This window comes from Nicotiana attenuata, chromosome 6 (assembly GCF_001879085.1).
Source record: "Nicotiana attenuata strain UT chromosome 6, NIATTr2, whole genome shotgun sequence".
Lineage (NCBI taxonomy): Eukaryota > Viridiplantae > Streptophyta > Magnoliopsida > Solanales > Solanaceae > Nicotiana > Nicotiana attenuata.
Window position 1 is genome coordinate 76,792,420 of NC_031994.1, and position 18,353 is coordinate 76,810,772.

General features: G+C 37.9%; 1 protein-coding gene across 1 annotated transcript; it reads left to right on the plus strand.

The window, feature by feature from the left end:
* LOC109227254 (proteinaceous RNase P 2) lies at positions 8,940-14,449 on the plus strand. Its single transcript, XM_019392341.1, has 7 exons — positions 8,940-9,542; positions 10,220-10,612; positions 10,743-10,844; positions 10,954-11,126; positions 11,524-11,644; positions 12,740-12,808; positions 13,780-14,449. The coding sequence occupies exons 1-7, from the start codon at positions 9,045-9,047 to the stop codon at positions 14,059-14,061; spliced, it is 1,638 nt and encodes a 545-aa protein (XP_019247886.1). The 5' UTR covers positions 8,940-9,044; the 3' UTR covers positions 14,062-14,449.

Genomic DNA, 18,353 nt, shown 5'->3' on the forward strand with positions numbered 1-18,353 from the left:
CCATAGTGGCTGCGGCTGGCTCGGGTGTGGCTTTCTTCACTTTTTTTGTTCTTGCCCTCGAATGAGGAAGAACGCTGCCTTTTTAGTTGCTTGTTCTCTGGACGGGGACTCCGAGAGGAAGCACTTGCACCGGAAGCAAATCCGATGGTGCCTATTCGGGTGAGAGCCTCCTTCAACAACCTCGTAGCCTCTACAAAATCAAACAAAATGTCCTCCTCAGGGATGGTAACAAAGCCCTGCGGGAGACCTGAATCCAACAAAAAGGGGAGGTTAACCAATTTTCTTATGTACAAACATGAAATGAATGCAGAATCGATTTTACGAGTCAACTCACCATGATTCTTGGCCCTCCATCCGTATTTGAGGGCCAACTCTTTCCACCGGTGGGTCTCAGGCGTGGTGATGTCTAGAATCTTCTGAACCTACCAGTCCAGGCCTTCAACGCTTGGTGGTGTCCACCGAGTTGGTGAAATAATGAAAGGAGAAAGATCATCAATGACATGAAACAACCTTTTTTCAGAAAAAAAAAGATAGAGTTTGAATTTACGGGTTCGAGTCCAGGACTCAGGGAAGGATGGAGTTGTGGCTGTGATGATTTCCCTGGTGGAAATAACAACAAATCGCTCCACCCACCCACGGTCGTTGTCGTCATCCATGCTAGTGAGCAAAGTATGGTGGCCACGTTTGCTGAAATTTTACTCCCCCACAGAAAATCTTGGGGGAGTAGAGATTCATCATACGGCCAAGGTGAGCTCCTCCTTCATTTCCTGGCACAACCGCCACAGACAGGACACTGCTCGCCACACCGAAGGGCCCACATGTGCCAAATAAACCTGGTATCGACGACACAACTCCAAAATCACGGGGTCAAGTCCCCCGCTCAAAGAAAATGCACCCGGAGTGAATGGGTACATGTAAATGTACGTGAAGCCCTTCTTAGTGAAGGTTACTCGCTCCACCAGATCGGGAGCAATAATGTTCAGGTCGTGGCATTCACAGTCCTCCTTACAATAGAAATGCTGGAAGGGCGAATAGAAAAAGGATACTTGCGAACAGCCCAAGTGCGGGAATTTGAAAAGGGAACTTATCTTCGAAGTCCTTGGCTGTGTTGAGATGTTTAGGGATGACGGTGCTCACCATAGGAGGGTCAGCATCAACGTCGATTTCTTTGTCTTTGCTCTTCTTCGGACTCTCACCGAAGAGAAGACCGAAGTTCTTAGAAGAGTTAGTGAAAGAAGTCATGATCAGCATAAGGTGATAAGAGTTCTTTAAAGAAGATCAAAGAAGTATGAAAGGAGTAAAGAGTTGAATGCAAAGAAGTTGAGAGATATTGTAAAACTGTTAAGTGTAAAAGAAGAAGAATGAGGCGTATAAGTAAAGGAATAGGCAGCTAAAATGGTAGCCATTATTAGTTGGAGAATCGGCGAAAATAATGCTAAATCATGGAGTAACACATGTTCGGGGTATTAAATGCGAAGAGACGTGCGTCTTATCAAGCGTTAGAAACTTTTCAGAAGGGTTCAAAAAATTTTCTGCCAAGAAAGGAATCTTCACCAACTTCCCGGTGACACAAAGATGTGCCACGGAAAGCAGTGAGACTATCTGTATAGATAAAATCGATTCACATTAAATACTCGAATGACAGAGTGACACGTGGAACTTGGGATAGACGGAAGATGAAGCAAGTGGAAACCAAGACCGAGAACAACCGCTTCGGTTGGAATCGGGTAGATCCTGAAGAGAACATTATCAATGAGAGCAAACAAATACTTGTCACCAGATGTTATTCAATGAAAAATATTACTCAGTATTAAATATACATCCATTATAGAGAATTTTAGCATTCATGACCTACCGTTACATATTTATCAGTAGCCCCCATTATTGTCATTTAAGAGGGGCTTGATCCTAGGACTATGTTTCCTAGGTATAGCTATAAATAGTGACTTCAACAACCATTGTAAGGACACGAAAATTCTGACAAACTTATGCTACACATTATTCCAAGCTAAATAATACTTTTTTTTAACGACATTCTTATTGCTGCCTTCAGAAGCCTTGCTCCCGGAACCATGCTATCTGCTATTTTATCTCGATTTCAACGCTAAGTCTTGCATTTTATTTCATTTATTATCATGTTGGGATCAAATCGATTTACTTGTCTATAAACCGCGTTATAAATTCAACTGTATCATTTTACGGGTAAACAATATAGCCAACAAAGGGGTCACACAACAGCTGCAATTGATAAAGACTAGGAGATGGGGGAAGATGAAGAGAGAAGTGGTAGCAGGCATATGGGGGGCAATGATATATCATACATGACAAGTAAGAATGTATATAGCAATTGTTAAAGCCGTTATTAGTTGGTTTAAGGAGTTAGAAGAGTTAGTTACGGCAGATAGTTACAGAGCAAAGCTATATACTCTATCAGTGAAGAATTGTAGGAGTTAATCTGATTTTACACATTTCTTCTATCAATAATATCTTCTTCTTTCTTCTCTTATCTCTCTAATTCAATTTGACGCAACTCTGTTCAAGGATTGATTCTTCCACCCCAATCTTTTAGGACTGCGTAACTGAGTTCTTCATTGAGCTCGCTTCAAAGAAATTGGAGGATTTTTAGAAGCACCAATGTGAATACACAATTTGCAATTGCACAGGTACAGAAAGTAGTCAAAATTAGACTAAAGAGTATACAAACATCAAAGAAAGCTAACAAGTCTTATAGTCTGCTCCAGAAGTTATGTAATTAGTTAGGTACTGATTCTAATTTTATTGCTTCTATTAGCTTGATTAGAGCAGGAGGCTGTATTAGAATAGAGTAATGAGTTAGTTACTGTTTTCTTGTTGGTTGACCTGGATGTAGCGCCTTGACACGGTGGTAGCAAACATAGGTGCTTGAGAGTTTGTAAACATTGGTTGTTAATGGTAATGTTTCACATTTATTTGTTACAAAAAAAAATACAATTACAATACAATAAATAAGTCTTACTTGGTATGAATAGAATTGTAATTAGAGTGAATGTCTATCTTGTAGAGAGTTTTACTTTATCACTAAGTCATTTTCTCCCTATAAATAGAGGGGTCTTACCCCATTGTAAATCATCCCAAAAATTTAATAAGAATTAGTCTCTCTTTCTCTGCAATATTGTTCTTCTTCTTTATTGTTTTATTTCATGTTACTAGCACGAGACTCTACCGTCTCAAGAAGCTCTTTGAGAAGACTAAGGTATAACTTTTCTCCTCTTTTAATTATGACTGATATCATGAAAAGAAAGTTCGTTGCCCTTGAAATTTCGGGCAAGAACTATATGACATGGGTGTTGGATGCTGAAATCCATTTAGATGCAATGGGTCTTGGAGACGCCATTAAAGATAAAACTAAAGCATCCACCCAAGACTGTGCTAAGGCCTTGATTTTCTTGCGCCATCACCTTGATGAAGGGTTGAAAATAGAATATCTCACAGTCAAAGATCCACTTGTTTTGTGGAATGGCTTAAAGTAAAAATATGACAACTTAATGTTGGTCACTCTTCCACAAGCACGATATGATTGGGCTCATCTGAGGCTCCAAGACTTTAAGTCTATTTCTGAATATAATTCTACAATATAATGTTTAGAATTACTTCTAAATTGAAACTCTGTGGAGATACTATCACTGACTATGATATGCTTGAAAAAACGTTCACAACGTTTCATGCCTCCAATATGGTCTTGCAACAGCACTACCGAGAGAAAGTTTTCAAGAAGTACTCTGAGTTGATTTCTCTTCTCCTTGTGGCTGAACGAAATAACGATTTGCTCATGAGAAATCACGAAAATCGACCCACTGGGTCTACACCATTACCTGAAGTGGATGAGGTGTATTCCCATTATGCTAAGTGTAGAAAAGATCGTGTCCCTATTCGTGGTCGTGGTCGTGGCCGTGGCCGTGGACAAGGAAGAAATTTTTCTGGTGTTAATCACCCCCCAAAGAAAAATAACCACCAAAAGTGAAAAGGGAAAGATGAGAAGCCAAAGGCAAATGGTTCAGAAATCGAATGTTATTGTTGCGGTGGAAAAGGGCATTGGGCAAATATTTATCGTGTACCAAGACATTTGGTTGAGCTTTATCAAGCATCTCTAAAGATTAAAGGCCCTGAAGCCAATTTTGTCTCTAACAATGATTTTGACATCACCCACTTGGATGTGACAGACTTCTTTGAGCACCCTGATGAGAAAATAGACCACTTGATCGGTGATGGATCCGTGGTTAAAGATGATTGAGTAGTTTAAATTTTATTTTTTCCTATTCGTAGTAGTTAGTGAATAAACATTATGTAATCATAGTTCTTTACATGAGTAGTAGTCATTAGTTTTATTTGTGTTACGCAATAATGTTAGTTCGTTTTGATTAAATATAGTTCTACTGTTTATTTTAAACAATATTTCAGTTTGGTTAGATTTTAAGGATTAACATATTTTTTTTATTGAAGTAATATTGTAATGTGAAGAAAATATTTAGTTACTGGTTTTGAAAAAAATAGGTATGAATGTATAGATTGTTACTGGCAATTGGCAACTAGCAAGAACATTCGCCAACAAAAGCAAATGTCTTTTTTTTGTTACCTAGATTTGACGGCTTTAATTCTTTGGTTTGTTGAATTGACAATCAAATCATCTTAGTTAATTTTCAGAATTGCACGTTTGATATTTAACAAAAGAAAGTAATATTATTGTCTTGTCGCCAGTCACTACTAATAATTAGTCAGTACTGCTATACGATTAACTAGTCTAGTTTATAAAATTTTGTTATGAATTTTAGTGTTGAATTAGAATATAGACTATTAAAGATAGCCTAATTGAGCAAACCCATATAGTACATGAAAGCATATTCTAATTTTACTGTTTTTGTTTAGTGGTGCTAAATACTAATATTTATTAGTATATTTTCTTTTGTATGTCAAACCATTGGAAGCAAACATGGATATACCACAAAGCAAACTTGGATCAAAGTTCAATTGTAAAAATATTTGTTTAGTTGATTCATGTACAACACATACAATATTCAAAGAGAATAAATATTTCTCTCATTTAAGTATGTGTAAGGCAGATGTTACTACGATTTATAGTAGTAGTAAATTAATTGAAGGCTCTGCAAGAGCTACTATAACTCTGCCTAAGGGAATAATACTTATCATAGAGAATGCAATGTTCTCCTCCAAGTCCAAGAGGAACTTGTTGAGTTTTAAAGATATCCGCCGAAATGGATATCATATTGAGACAATAGATGAGAATAATCTTGAATATCTCATCATTACCAAGAATGTCTCTGGCCAAAAGAGGGTTATTGAGAAGTTCCCATCTTTATCTTGTGGCCTTTATTGAACAAGAATTAGTGCAATTGAAGCACATTTTACCATAAACCAAAAGGTTAATGATTCCAATACTTTTGTACTTTGGCATGATCGATGGGGACACCCTGGATCAATTATGATGAGACGAATTATAGAAAACTCAAATGGGCATCCATTAAAGAATTTAAAGATTCTTTTAAATAATGAATTTTCTTGCATTTCTTGTTATCAAGGCAAGTTAATTATAAGACCATCACCAACAAAAGTTGGGATTGAGTCCCCTGCGTTTTTAGAACGTATACAAGGGGAACATTTGTGGACCTATTCACCCACCTAGTGGGTCGTTTAGATATTGTATGGTCTTAATAGACGCATCTATCTTCTAGATGGTCTCATGTGTGCTTATTGTCATCTCGTAACCTCGCGTTTGCAAAATTAATGGCACGAATAATTCGATTACGGGCGTAATTTCCCAATAATCCAATTAAGTCTATTAGACTTGATAATGCTGCTGAGTTTTCATCCCAAGCATTTAATGATTATTGCTTATCAATTGGGATAAAAGTGGAACATCCTGTAGCTCATGTTCACACTCAAAATGGCCTTGCAGAGTCTTTAATTAAATGTCTGCAATTGATAGCAAGACCGTTACTCATGAAAACGAGGCTGCCCACTACTATTTGGGGTCACGCCATTTTGCATGCAGCAATGCTAGTTCGTCTCACACCGATAAATTATCATAAATATTCCCCGTTGAAATTAGTTTTGGGTCAAGAACCTAATATATCTCATTTAAGAATTTTTGGATGCGCAGTATATGTGCCTGTAGTACCGCCATATCGCACCAAAATGGGCTCCCAAAGAAGGTTTGGAATATATGCTGGGTTTGAATCGCCCTCCATTATTCGCTACCTCGAAACATTAACGGGGGATTTGTTCACTGCACGATTTGCAGACTGTCGATTCGATGGGACACTTTTCCCATAATTAGGGGGAGAAAATGGTAAAACCAAACCAGAAATTTTGCAAAAAAGTCCATCATTGTCTCATCATGATCCACGTGCCTCTATTTGTGAAAAAGAGGTGCAAAAGATTATTCATTTGCAAAAAATAACAAATCAAATACCAGATACATTTACGGATTTGAAAAGGATAACAAAATCACATATCCCTGCAGAGAATATTCCAATCCGTATTGATGTCCCTGTTGGACAATCTTCTAGTGTCATAGCTAATGAGTCAAAAGCATGCCTAAAACGTGGAAGACCATTAGGTTCTAAGGGTCGAAATCCTAGAAAAAGAAAAACAAATGATCAAGATGACACTACGAAAGAGTCTCATGAAGAAATCCACGATTTAACCAATCCTGAGATTCATGAGGAAATCACTAAGCCTGAGACTCAAGAAAATAAGGAATTGTCAATAAATCCAACGATATTGAGATAAATTTAAATCGACTGGATATAGTGGTGGGTTATGTCTTTGCATATAATGTTGCATCTAGCATTATGCAAGATAGTGAGGATCTTGAACCTCAATCTATTGGAGAATGTCGACGAAGACGTGATTGGCCAAAATGGCCAGAAGCAATCCAATCAGAGTTGAATTCACTTGCAAAACATGAAGTTTTTGGGCCTGTAGTCCAAACACCTAATGGTGTTAAGCCTGTTGGCTATAAATGGGTCTTTGTAGGCAAAGGAAATGAGAAAAATAAGGTACAAAGATATAAGGCACGCCTTGTTGCACAAGAATTTTCACAAAGGCCTGGTGTCGATTATGAAGAGACATATTCACCCGTTATGGATGCTATAATGTTCCGTTATCTTATTAGTTTTGCTGTCCATGAAAAGCTTGACATGCATTTAATGGATGTGGTTACCGCCTACCTTTATGGCTCACTTGATAATGAGATATACATGAAAATTCCCGAGGGATTTAAAATGCCTAACGCACATAATTCAAAGTACCGGGAAATGTTTTTAATCAAATTGCAAAGATCTTTGTATGGTCTAAAGCGATCAGGACGAATGTGGTACAATCGTCTTAGTGAGTATTTATTAAAGGAAGGTTATATAAATGATGCCATTTGTCCATATGTTTTTATAAACAAAACAACATCGGAATTCGTTGTACTTGCCGTATATGTTGATGACATTAACCTTATTGGAACTCCTATAGAACTCCAAAAGGCAATTGATTATTTAAAGAAAGAATTCGAGATGAAAGATCTCGGAAAGACAAAATTATGTCTTGGTTTGCAAATTAACATTTGGCAAACGGAATTTTTGTTCATCAATCTGCCTACGTAGAAAAGGTATTAAAACGGTTTTACATGGATGGAGCACATCCATTACGTACTCCGATGATTGTTCGATCACTTGATGTGAAGAAGGATCCATTTCGACCTCAAGAAAAGAATGAAGAGCTACTTGGTCCCGAAGTACCATATCTTAGTGCAATTGGTGCACGAATGTATCTTGCTAACACTACAAGGCTTTACATAACTTTTTCAGTTAATGTCTTAGCAAGATATAGCTTTGCTCCTACAAGGCGACACTGGAATGGAATCAAACACATATTGCGGTATCTAAAAGGAATTACCGATATAGGCTTATTTTATGGCAATAATTGCAGTCCTCATCTTGTTGGTTATGCCGATGCCGGGTATTTATCCGATCCACACAAGGCTCGATCTCAAACATGTTATGTGTTTACCTGTGGAGGCACTGCCATATCTTGGCGATCGACTAAGCAATCAATTGTAGCTACTTCATCTAATCATGCTGAGATAATTGCCATTCATGAAGCAAGTCGAGAGTGTGTGTGGTTGAGGTCTATAATACATCTTATTCGAGACAAATGTGGTTTGAAATGTGACAAACTACCCACGATTTTGTATGAAGACAATGCAGCATGCATAGCCCAATTGAAGGGAGGATTAATAAAAGGAGATAGAACAAAGCACACTTCACCAAAGTTATTTTTCACACATGATCTTCAAAAGAATGGTGATATCAATGTGCAACAGATTCGTTCAAGTGATAATATGGCTGATTTGTTCACAAAATCTCTACCGACGTCATCAAGAAGCTAGTGCACAAGATTGGGATGCGAAGGCTCAAGGATGTAAATTGATGTTCTCATCAGGGGGAGTTTAATATGTGTTGAACTCTTTTTTCCTTACAAGGTTTTGTCCCACTAGATTTTCCTTGCAAGGTTTTTAACGAGGCAACCAAAAGGCGGATTATTAAATATGTGTACTCTTTTTCCTTTTCTAGAATTTTTTTCCATTGGGTTTTATTTTAGTTAAGGTTTTAACGAGGCACATTACTTATTAAGTAGACATTCAAGGGGGAGTGCTATGAATAGAATTGTAATTAGAGTGAATGTCTATCTTGTAAAGAGTTTTACTTTGTCACTAAGTTATTTTTCCCCTATAAATAGTGGGGTCTTACCCATTGTAAATCATCCCAAAAAATTCAATAAGAATTACTCTCTCTTTCTCTACAATATTGTAAATTCTTCTTCTTTATTGTTTTATTTCATTACTCCAATATTAAAAAAATTGGGATTTTTGATGGGTTTACAAAAGTTAAAAGTAAAAGAGAAGGCACTAAACCCTCACATTAACCCAAAACCCAAAACAATAGCTCCATTCCCAGGTCTATTACCTCCGCCGTCGCAGCCGTGCACTACCGGAAAAAATGGACAAAGCCAAAAAGAAGAAGAAAAACCCAACCCCAGAAGTCCAATTTCGCTTAAGCCTAGACAACTGTTCAAAAACCAAAGATCTTTCAACTGCCATCTCCTTATACGAATCTGCTCTTTCAACAATCCGCTTTTCCAATAACCACTTCAACTCTTTTCTTTATATCTGCTCCAACGCTGTTTCAGACCCATCAACGAAAAAACCCGCTATCGAATTCGGGTTTCGAATCTTTGATCATATGGTTTCGAGCAATGTAACCCCCAATGAGGCTACTGTCACGGCAGTTGCTAGGCTTGCGGCTGCAACTGATGATGGTGATAAAGCGTTTGAGTTAGCTAAAGGAATGGGGAATTGTGGGAAGTTAAGGACTTATGGGCCGGCTTTGTTTTGTTATTGTAAGATGGGTGAGGCTGATAAGGCCTATCAAGTTGAAGATCACATGAGGTCTATTGGGTTGCAACTTGAGGAAGCTGAGCTTGTTGGTTTGTTAAAAGTGAGTTCTTTCTTTGTTTTTATATTTTCCTAGTTATTGCTAATTAGCTAATTAATGAGCGTTTTGGTAATTTCATGTTGTAGTTTGTTTAGATGGTGGTTCAAGATATAGTCTTCTTGCACCATGTATTTTGTTTGTGGAAAAGACTAATTGGTACACTGGTTGATGGTTCAATGAATTGTAATATGCAGATTTTTATTTTATGTTTGTACTTTTATCTTCCAAGTTATTACATATTGGAATAGATGGGCTCGAATAGAGCGGAATGGTTAAACATGATCCATATAGCTAATCCAGACTAGTTTTGCACTGCTTTGCATTTGACATTTGTCAAAACTTTCGTTCTATTGGTTTTGCTATCTATTAAGATCTCTGGGATAGGCTGCAATTCTGTGTGTGGTTGGAGTGTGGGTGGGGTGGGATTGCTAGGTTGTACTCAACTAAAAGAACGTACCATGTTTTTGTTTAGTGGGAAAGCGGAACTTATACACCGGTCAATAGTTTAGTAAGTTGTAATATGCTGATTTTTGTTTAACGTTTGTACTAACCTTCAAATTATTCGGTATAGGAATGAAATGGGGGCTAATAGAGCGGAATAGTTATAGGATTCATAATGCTGTCTCCAACTATTTGGGATTGAGGCATAGTTTGTTGATTGTACTTTTACCTTCTTTCAGGTGAGTGTGGAGAAAGAAAGGGAAGAGAAGGTCTATCAATATTTACATAAACTGAGAATGTCAGTTAGGAGTGTAAGTGAGTCAGCAGCAGAAATCATACATAGTTGGTTTGGAGGGGAAGTGGCAGCTAAGGTGGGGTTATCCGACTGGGACATGGGTCAGGTGAAAGAAGCAATTTTACAAAATGGAGGGGGGTGGCACGGTCGTGGATGGCTTGGAAAGGGTAAATGGACTGTACAGAGGTCCCGAATAGCTCCAGATGGGAGGTGTCTAACTTGTCGAGAACAGTTGGTTTGTGTTGATATTGACAAAGCAGAGACAGAAAGATTTGCGGAGGCAGTCGCTTCTTTGGCTATGGAAAGGGAAGTTCATTCTAATTTTAAGGAATTTCAGGTGAGGAAGTTACTTTTTTTTTCTTCTTTGTATGTGATTTACCACAACGATTCTATTCAAATGTGACATATATGCTGTGTCTTTCACGTATTCTCTGAGTTTTCTCCTAACTTCTCCTTGAATTGCTTAGGACTGGTTGGAACAGCATTCAGAATATGATGCTGTGGTGGATGCAGCAAATGTTGGGCTCTATCAGCAGAACTTTGCTGAGGGTGGATTTAGTATTGCACAGGTTGTAAATATTAAGTTTGCTATTTACTGACATTTCGTTTGGTTCTTCAATTTAATGTTTTTAAAACAGCATTTTGACTCATGTTCCATCATGTATTGCAATAGAGCAGCTTGTAATTGTTGTGAAAGAATTGCATAGCAGAAGCAACAAGTGGCCACTGGTTGTATTACATAAGAAGCGTCTTCGTGCACTTCTTGAGGATGCTTGCTATAGAGAGTTGCTTGAAGAGTGGATAAATGAAAAAGTACTTTATGGAACACCCTTTGGATCCAATGATGACTGGTAAAAGCCCAAGACTTTATGACCTCTCTTCTCCCCTCTTCACTAGGTTTGTTTTAAAGTATTCTAATGATCAACGAAAAGTTGAATTTAGCAATTTTATATCACATTGATTTCCTTCACCTTTTTACATTGTTGAGACCTCTTGTAGTCATCATTTGTCTAGCTTTTCTTGTGCCTCCTGTGATAATATGCAATATTTAGTATTTACCTGGGAATCGAGAAAATACCGTGTTTCTTCTTGTCCATTTGATTGTTGTATATTATTTTCCTATAGCATTCTCAGTAAATCTACGTTATATATGGTGTACGGAACTTGAATTTGTTTGTATGGTAATATTTACAGTTATTACCACCAAAAAAAACCCTATGCTATCTGACGTAGTGCAATATGATATAGGTACTGGCTTTATGCAGCAGTGAAACGTAAGTGTTTGCTCGTGACAAATGATGAAATGAGAGATCACATTTTTGAGCTCCTGGGCAGTAGCTTTTTTGCCATATGGAAAGAAAGACATCAGGTTCAATTGCTTAGAGAATTTATATTTCCAAATATTAATTTCATTCTTTACAGTCATTTTATGTTTTTATGGATTCTTAAAAGTTAATTTATGTCCTGTAACTTTTGTATTCATATTTTTCCTTCAATTGAGATCCATTGTTCAGATGATAGATTGAATGTGAAAATTGATAGGATTTGGATGATGTACTCAATATATTTTATTTTCTTGTTCTTCTTTTGGAATAATGCTATCAATTGATATGTAATGGACAGGCTTTAAATCCCTTGTGTTCTTGGATTAAAAATTCTATCAGGTTATTAGATTCATCTCAAGCCCTTCAATGGCAGAAACAATTGGTTGTCTATAGTTTCAGGGACAAATGAAATCAATCAGAAAATTTATTTCTTGGTGCCTTGCATTTTTGTTTTTCCTCTTCATCGAAAATGTTAAGTTTATGTAATTCATCATAGTAGATCAAGCCAACAAATAGCTTTATTTAGTGGCATGATTAAGCTATAGGAAGACATTAGTTATTTGATCCAATTAATTTTGATCCATATTTATTGTGCAAAAGCTGGTCTGGACACTGCCTCGATAAAAAAAAACTCGATGTAAATTGGTCTATTAACTTGTGATCTTATGCCGGTCATGATGTTGATGTTCCTGTGAGTTGCAATCCTTGTTTCAGTATTATTTTATCTCACTAATCAACCAACCTAAACTATATTAGTTCCTCTCTATCTTCACTATCACCCTTTTGGATGGATTGAACAAAATTTGGCTTGATATGAAGTATGCGAATACTTGATCCTCGTAAGTTTTGTAATGGGCCATTGACAATATGGATGAGGGTCAGTTATGGTCTTACCTATGTTATAAAGACTTCAAAAATTGTTCAGGCACTCATTCATTTATTTATGACTATTTTATGTTAGTCCGTCTCTATCTTGGCTATCCCTTTCTTTCAAAATTTGTCTGTTTTATGCTATGATTCTTATAATTAGTGGGTATTTGATTAGATGATGTTTCATAATTATGATAATGTGACGCTCTGTTTCTCTGGGAAAAAAATAAATTACTTTGACAAGTTGATGTGCCTTGGTAATTTTGTAGGTCAAGTACACTTTTGTTAAAGGGGAACCTAAGCTTCTGATGCCACCCACATATTCTGCTGTCATTCAGGTATTTTATCTTGTTCTCATTTGCTATTAAACTGTGTTCTTTCCTTGACTGATGTTTCTTGTTCTTTATACATAGTAATCTATACAAAGGTGACTGTCAGCATCTCAATTATGCCTTTTATTCGTGTCTCCTATTTTTCGCTTAATGTTAAATATACATTTTCTTTTATTTTCCCGGTGTCTAGGGAAAGAGAATAAACGCAGCAAGCTGGGGTTCATCTCATTCTTAAGGCCAGATGACAAACTAAGAGAAATATCTATTTGTTATAGATATAGGCTCTCAGTGCCCATGATCCAGCTATCTTTATTAACGTGATTTATGCTTATTGGAGTGGTTTAAAAGGGGTAATGTAGATGAGTCTATACGGTTTTCTCGTGTCTTTATAAAAAAATATAAAAAAGAAGGGGAGCTTTGGAACAGTGGTAAAGTTGTCTCCGTGTGAACTATAGGTCACGGGTTCGAGCCGTGGAATCAGCTACTACTGATGCTTGCAGGTGGTTGCCTACATTACATCCCTTGGTGGACGGCCCTTCCCCGGTTCCTGTGTGAACGTGGGATGCTTTATGCACCAGGCTGCCTTTTTATAATAAAAGAAAAATGTGACGTGTTTCTTTGTTGCCGAGTAGTGAGTTGAGATGATCAATATGTCTTTAACTATTGAGACCTACCTAAGTGCATTAATACCTCTATCAATTCTTGCGGAGTTTGATCTCTTACCTTAACTTGCATCTTATACCATATTGGATGACAATTTCTGGATGACATAACTTAACATTGTATGGATTGGTAAATGAAAAATGATCTATTATGACCTATTGATTAATTTCTAGTTTTACTTCACGATCAGTTAGCTTAAGTTATTTAGTATATTTTTCTATCTATATTTTGAGTTTCCAATTAATATAATAATGTTCCAGTATTGTTAGTCTTTGGATGTTTACATCTCATATATTATTTTACGTCTATCTCAGGAATCCGAGAACGGATCGTGGCATGTGCCTCTGTCGGGTGAAGTAGCTGAGGAGTCGTCAAGGATATGGCTCTGCATCACCAGACAAGCTTCATGTGAATCCAACAATAAGCAGCATGCAAGTGTAGAAGCTTTCGAAGTTAGTGAACTTGTATGCAGTGATCAAATTGAAGACTCTTGCCATTCAGATAGTTTTGCAAGTCAGAATGGCTTAATTAGATGTTCTGGTTTGGCTGGTAAGAGGAAAGAGAGGTCCCCATCTCCATCTCACTCCAGTCTATAATCTTGAAATTTGAAGGTGATGCCTTTTAGAACCTTACCAACTGCATTGCATTATGGGTTCCCCACTCATATCAACTCAACTGTTTCCTCACCAAGTTAACTCCCCCCCCCCCCCCCCCCTCACCCCCCAACAAATTAATGAACTGGGGGGAATTTATTTGTGTGCGTGTTCGTCAAATGAACATAAAAGATTTGAAATTATGCATAATCCCTTGCATGGAATGCAGCTTCTGGTCAAGACTGTTGTACTAAATGTAATGTCAAAGCTGAAACATTAGCAACATAAATGACTGGCAGGGGATACATCTCTTCAGCACCACTCTCGGGTTTTTTTCTATTACAAATGGATTCTTCAGTTTCTGCAAATTTGTGTTGGCATCTTAAGTTTATCTCTGTCGATGTTGGTAATCAGTTTCTGCAAATTTGTGTTGGCATCTGAAGTTTTTCTCCATCGAGGTTGGTAATCCTTTGCAAGATGCAAGGAGCTTGATGTTCTTCAAGAGGTTGCACACTCATATGTTTAAGGAAGTAGATGTTTTTGAAGAGTCGCAGACCTACATATTTAAGTATATACACTCATTATAACCGAATTTTCCGGGGTTTTATCTTGTTATTACCTTTTCTTTGAAATGCTAACATGCAAAAGGCTTTGATTATCCTAGTTTGCGTCTTACCAGAAAAGTAATTCGGACATAGTTTCCTTCTTAGCATATAATATAAATGGAGTGGAGAGAATATTTGGGCAAACATAGAAAAGGAGAGAGAAACTCTGACTTGGGAAATGTGCAATTTTACTTTTCTCTTTCCAATGGCCATCTCCGGCACAAATGGTTCTTATTAGTAGAAAGCAGCGGGCGCTTCACAAGCAACCTAAAGATCGACAAGGATAATCTTAAATGGGTATGCGAGCAGCTTCAACAAGCTTCAATGGGTACATATGATTTATGCAGACGTTGGGGGCGAAATATTCAAGCTACACCTATAGAGTATATCAGAACTTCAACCACTATGGTCGTTTTGTAAGGATTGAAGCATGGCTAGGGGATAAGAAATCATGGGTGATAATTCCAGAAGAGGGATATAATACTGGGTGGAGAGATATAGCAGGAAAAAGTTTGCAATTTTTGGGTAATCATCGCATCACCATACATTGTCGCACTAAGCTAGAGGTATCATACTTTGAAGCTGCTAGCAAGGAAGAATGGACAGAACAAGGTTCAAGAGGGAAAGTTGTGGTGGAAGATAATATGGTCAAAATCATACCAGAAGCAAGTAACAACACTCAAATTTTTTTGTCTACTGTCCTAATTGGTACTCTCAACGACCCGTTCAGTCCTTCACCATCACCAGAGGTTTTACGGAACTGGTTCGTTAAGAGATGGCAAGTCATAACAGGAATTAGTGTAACAAGTGTAACCCACAATCAATTCCTTTTTCGGTTGCCATCACAACAGGAAGCCGAGAGAGTTAAAGCAGGGGAGTGGTTTTGGAATGGAAGAAAGTTATCACTTAAATGGCGGTCGCCGGTGATTGGGTCCAACATGGCAAAGCCACGCTCAGATAAAAAATGGGTTAGAACCTTTGGTATCCTGTTACATGTCTGGTTAGAAAGTACCTTTCGGTCTATCGGGGAATTATGTGGAGGCTTTGTTGGAATTGACATGGATACAAAATCAAGAACCAATTTGATATGGGCACGGATCTACATGAAAGAATCGCTGGCAGAGATTCTAAGCAAGGTGGAGGTAGAAGTGGGTGATTGGAGATATAAAATAGCAATCTTACCAGATGAGTACGTACGAATCGTTGGAAAAAGGTCGCCGTTTCTCTGAAGGGAATGGGTCAGGGAAAGGACATCTCGAACCCCACCAAACCTATTGTCAAGTCTATTGACAACTATGTGGAGGATCGTGTGGTGGTCAGATCTAGCAGGGATTCAAAATTGATGGACAACTTTTGCAAAGAACCCATGCCGGTTCAATTTTCATTTAAGTCGGATAATGCTGGGCCTTCGGGTACGAAAAGTTTGGACCAGGCATACTATTCTAAAAGTCCAAAAAACAGGGGAAAGGGAAAGGAGAAATTTGTTTATAAAAGGCCCAAACAAATCTGGAAATATAAAGGCCCAATTACCACTACACCAACCCATAGCCAACCTATTATATTACCCACTCCTCATATCAAATCCTTGTCAAATTTTCACCAACCAAAAGATACAGAACAACACTTGGAAGCGGATGATGAAGCAGAGGAAAGGAGTTACCCTCTTCTTCTACGTGGGCCAACTATGAGGATCACTTCACCATTGGTAAGTGATACTGATTCTGCTCATTCTTCTCTCTTTCAGCGACTGTCCATCTTTCCTATGGTACGACTCTGTAGACCAAAGAATTCAGAATCCTTTTATAATTGAAACATCCAAGTGGACCAAATTGGTAATGGGAAAGCATGCAAGGTGTTTGGAATTAACTTAAAGGGTTTTGAGCATGAAATCTTCGACATGATTATGAGAATGGAACAAAGAAGACAACAACAACTGGTGATCAATAAGCAAGGGATAAGGGCAAGAAAACAAAGAAGACGAAGGGGGAAACTGAAGTCAAGATATTGATCTGCTCGGTGAATTATGATGGGGGTGAGACGAAGAACAGGGGTAGGAAATACCAATCATTTTCTAGATGAAAGTTAAGATTTTGAGCTGGAATATAAGGGGGTTGAATAACAATGGGAAGAGGGACACTCTTAAATCATTAATCAGTGAGTGAAAATCAGATGTTCTCTATCTTCAAGAAACTAAATTAGAAGAGTGGAACAGATTCTTAGCCAGGCAGATTTGGGGCAACAGATTGGTCGATTGGGTTGAACTCAAAGCCAATGGTACTAGGGGTGGGATCATCATCATGTGGGATAGAAGATAGTGGAATTGCTCTCAAATACAGCATGGAATTTACTCTATCTCTTGTATGTTGGAAAGTCTAAATGAGATCTTCAGTTGGTTCTTTACAGGGGTCTATGGGCCGCACACTAACATTGAAAGGGAAGAGTTGTGGAATGAACTTGGAGCCATAAGAGGGATTTGGCCTGATTAATGGGTTATATGGGGTGATTTTAACGTATGCAGATTCGAAAATGAGAGACTAAATTGTGTGAGAAGATCCAGGGCCATGCGAAAATTTTCAAATGTAATTCAAGATCTTTGCTTGGTGGATGTTCCTTTGCAGGGGGCTTTTTACACATGGACTAGAGGGGAGGACACCATTCAAGCATCCATCTAGAATAGATAGATTTTTGATCTCAAATGAATGGAATGATTCCTTCAGCAAAATCAATCAGATTGCTCTCCCTAATGTCATCTCTGATCACATTCCACTCATGCTAGAATGTGGTGACCGGAACACTAACTCTTCTTACTTTAAATTTAAGAACATGTGGTTGGGATGGAGGGCTTCATGCATAAAGTCAAGGCATGGTGGCAGAGCTATGAAGTCAATGGTAGTCCCGACTTTATTCTTACACAAAAACTCAAGCTACTCAAGAAAGATCTTACCATCTGGAATAAGGGGGAATTGGGATTGATAGGGCTTAAGAAAAGAAAAGCACTAGAAGACCTTCTCACATTGCAATAGAACACTGAAGGTAGAACACAAACTCAGGAAGAGAAAGAGAAGATCATAAGCCTAAAAATGGAAGTGCAACAAATGGCCAAAGCAGAAGAAGTATCATGGAGGCAAAAATCAAGATGCCTGTGGCTCAAAGAAGGCGACAGGAACACAAAGTTTTTTCAGAAAATGGCTAATTCCAACAGAAGATCAAATGAAATTGACAGACTCAAAGTAGGGGATGAAATTACGGAAGACAAAGATCTCACCAAGGGTGAAATTCTTAGTTTCTATCGGCGACTTTACACAGAAAATGAGAATTGGAGACCTACAGCAAGGTTTGATAATGTTGCAACAATCACAGGGGAAGAAAAAGTGTAGCTGGAGAGAACCTCTTTATAGAAGAGGAGGTTATAGCAGTCATTAAAGAGTGTGCTCCAAACAAAGCTCCAAGTCCAGATGGTTACACCATGGCATTTTATTAGAAATTATGGGAGATAATTAAAGAAGATATTATGGGAGCACTCAAACACTTTCACCAGAATGGCCAGATGGTTAGGTCATGCAATGCCTCTGGGTTAGGTCATGCAATGCCTCTTTTATTGCACTGATTCCCAAGAAGAAAGGTGCAATAGAACTCAAGGACTATAGACCTATCAACTTAATTGGAAGTGTATACAAGATTGCCTCCGAA